At 55.7% G+C, this 2751-nt stretch overlaps 1 protein-coding gene across 1 annotated transcript; it reads right to left on the reverse strand.

The window, feature by feature from the left end:
- Window positions 1-1484: 1484 nt before the first annotated feature.
- LOC4334350 (zinc finger protein GIS3) lies at window positions 1485-2751 on the reverse strand. Its single transcript, XM_015773316.3, has one exon. It carries the CDS (start codon window positions 2697-2699, stop codon window positions 1794-1796), a length of 906 nt encoding a protein of 301 aa, XP_015628802.1. The 5' UTR covers window positions 2700-2751; the 3' UTR covers window positions 1485-1793.

Genomic DNA, 2751 nt, shown 5'->3' on the forward strand with positions numbered 1-2751 from the left:
CGAACAAAAATTAGTACTGTACTCGGTACTAGTACGCGAGTACGAGTCTCGGAATATGCAAGTGTCGACATGTTCCTCCTCCTCCACGTCGACGTAGCTTTCCCGGATGGCTACTGTTAACCGCCGGAAAGAACAGAGAGCCCTCGCGATGGACGGTCGTGATCGCCTGACAACCCGATCTAACGGCTCACGTGGGAGTTTGCCGACCCGACCCGACCGGTCGAACCACCCAAGGGTCGTTTTGGGCTTTGGCGCGCAGACGATCCGGCTCGGGCCGGGGCACGGGGATTGGACCGTGGCGCTGACAGGTGGGGCCCGCAAAGAGGGTCTGGCTGGCTGGCTATTGGACGGCGCGGATTTGTCCGTCCGGTGCGTGAGTCGCGTCACCTCTCACCATAACTCGAAACAGGAGCTCTCTCTCTCTCTCTCTCTCGCCTTTTCTTCTGGTTTTTTTTTTCAAGTCAGGAGATGACTAGTCGTATAGTAGGCTTTCATGGCAGAAAAGAGGAAGAAGAGAGAAAGCGTTGCAGTAGCCAAAAATAAAGAAAAAGCTCTCGCAACTGTGAAACACGATCCGACGCGATGGGACACCGACCTGAACATTCACACACATGGAGTATACTACTACTGTATACTCATGCCATGTCCCCACATGTCAGTAGCACGAGAAGGAGTATATACATAGCGAGATTGATTGCATCACTGTTCAACACCCACCGCTCCCAAACCTGCATCTCATCTCATGTCACCAAAACGCAACATGCACACGTACGCCAAACAGCAGCAACAGTTTTGGGACACACAAGGATTAAAATAGTACAGTAGTAGTAAAAACCAGCAACTACTTCACCTTCTTTACCATACACCGTAGTAGTATGCACGTTCACCTTGCATGACGTATGTAAAAAAAAATTGAAAACTTCTTGTCTAATATCCTTCTGCTACTATTCTGCAGCCACAGAATCGAACAAACAAACAAGAGCTAGTACTAGCAGTCACAGCCGTTGGATATGATGAATTAGTGCAGCAGACGATAGATAGATACACTAGTACCACCAAATATGTACAGTATATGTATACGGATATTAATCTATCCAGGTCCATGAACAGTATGAGAAAACGTATTAAAAAAATTGCAACGAGGAGAATATATGAACGTAGTTGAATGGATTGACAGGCACGTAGATGCAGCTGCAACCAGAGAAAACTCACGGCTTCAGAGAAGAAAAGAAAAGAAAACGCTTTGATACGATGAGAAGAAGTAGAAGTAGATGGACATGTCAATGGCGATTCGAGCATGAGATGAACAGTGTGACCATCGAGCCTCTGCAGGCCATTGCAATGCGGTTGGTTGCAAGTGCCATCCAAGTACAGACTACAGAGACAGTCACAGATATATACAGCAGCAGAGGCAAACATGAAAGGTAAAATGAAGAGAGAAGCCAAGAAATCGACGGCAAAATGAAAAAGAAGACAAAAAAGGATGCAAAAAAAGAGGACTGATTGATCGATTACAAGGAGTACTAACATTAACATACAAGTGAGATGAGAGGAGAGGAGAGGAGAGGAGAAGAGAGCCAAGAACTGAGATTAATTAACGTCCCTAAGAGCTAATTAATTAAGGAGTACGTACGCAGGCAGCAAGAAGAGGGGGATTAATCACACACGAGGAGGAATTGGAAGAGGAGTAGGTGGAGCTTGGAGAAGAAGAACATGGCGATTGATTGACCTTGCCTTCTTGGATTGCGCGGCGGCGGCGGCGGCGGCGGAGGAGGAGGTGGTGGTGGTGGGAGCTAGAGGCTCAAGTTGAGGTCGAGCTCCTCGTTCTCCTCGCCGTTGTTGCTGCCGTCGGCGCTGGCGAAGGTGGTGAGCGTGGTGGTGGTGCTTGCCGGGGAGGGCGTGGTGGCGGCGGCGGAGGCGGTGGGGCCGTGGGAGCCTCGCCTCCAGTTGAGCATGTCGATCATGTCGTCGCGCCCGGCGCCCGGCTGGTCGGGCGCCGCCAGCATCGCGCGCCCGCTGCTCACCACCGCCAGGAGATGGTGCTGGTGCGTCGCGAACCGGGGCACCTGCACGCCGCTCTCGCTCCCCGCCACGGCCGTCGCCGCCGCCGCCGCCGTCGTCGTCGTCTTCGCCGCACCCGCCGCCGCCGCGCCGCAGTCGGTACCAGCGTAGTACTGCAGCCCACCGGAGCCAACCACGCTCGAGCTGTGCGACGCGATGGGGAACGACGTCGGCACCGCGGCGTACCCGTGCCCGGCGTACGCGTGCGCCGGGAGAAGCCCCCCTCCCACTCCACCTCCGCCCCCAACGCCAGCAGTAGCCCCGACGGCGGCACCACCGACGACGCCGTAGCTCCCGGATGGCGTCGTGACGGACGACATCCCACCGGGCGTCGCCGCCGCGGCGGCGGCGGCGGCATTGCCGGCGGGGTGCGGCGTCGGCGGCATGTAGAAGTAGGGATTCCACCCGATGCTCCGCTCCTTCTTGTGCGCGTTCTGGTGCCCGCCCAGCGCCTGCGACTTCAAGAACTTCTTGTTGCAGAACAAGCACGGGAACAGCCGCACGTCCTTGCCGTCGATGCACGCCGACGACGACCCACCACCGCCGCCGCCTCCTCCTCCCCCACCACCCCCTCCCGACGGCGCCAGCGTCAGCGACAGGTCGGCCGCCTGCGCCGCCATAGGCGACGGGGAGTCCATCTCGCTCGCTCGCCGCTGATATTATTAAAAAAACGAGAGGTGGCGATATGAT

This window comes from Oryza sativa, chromosome 3, assembly GCF_034140825.1.
Source record: "Oryza sativa Japonica Group chromosome 3, ASM3414082v1".
NCBI lineage: Eukaryota > Viridiplantae > Streptophyta > Magnoliopsida > Poales > Poaceae > Oryza > Oryza sativa.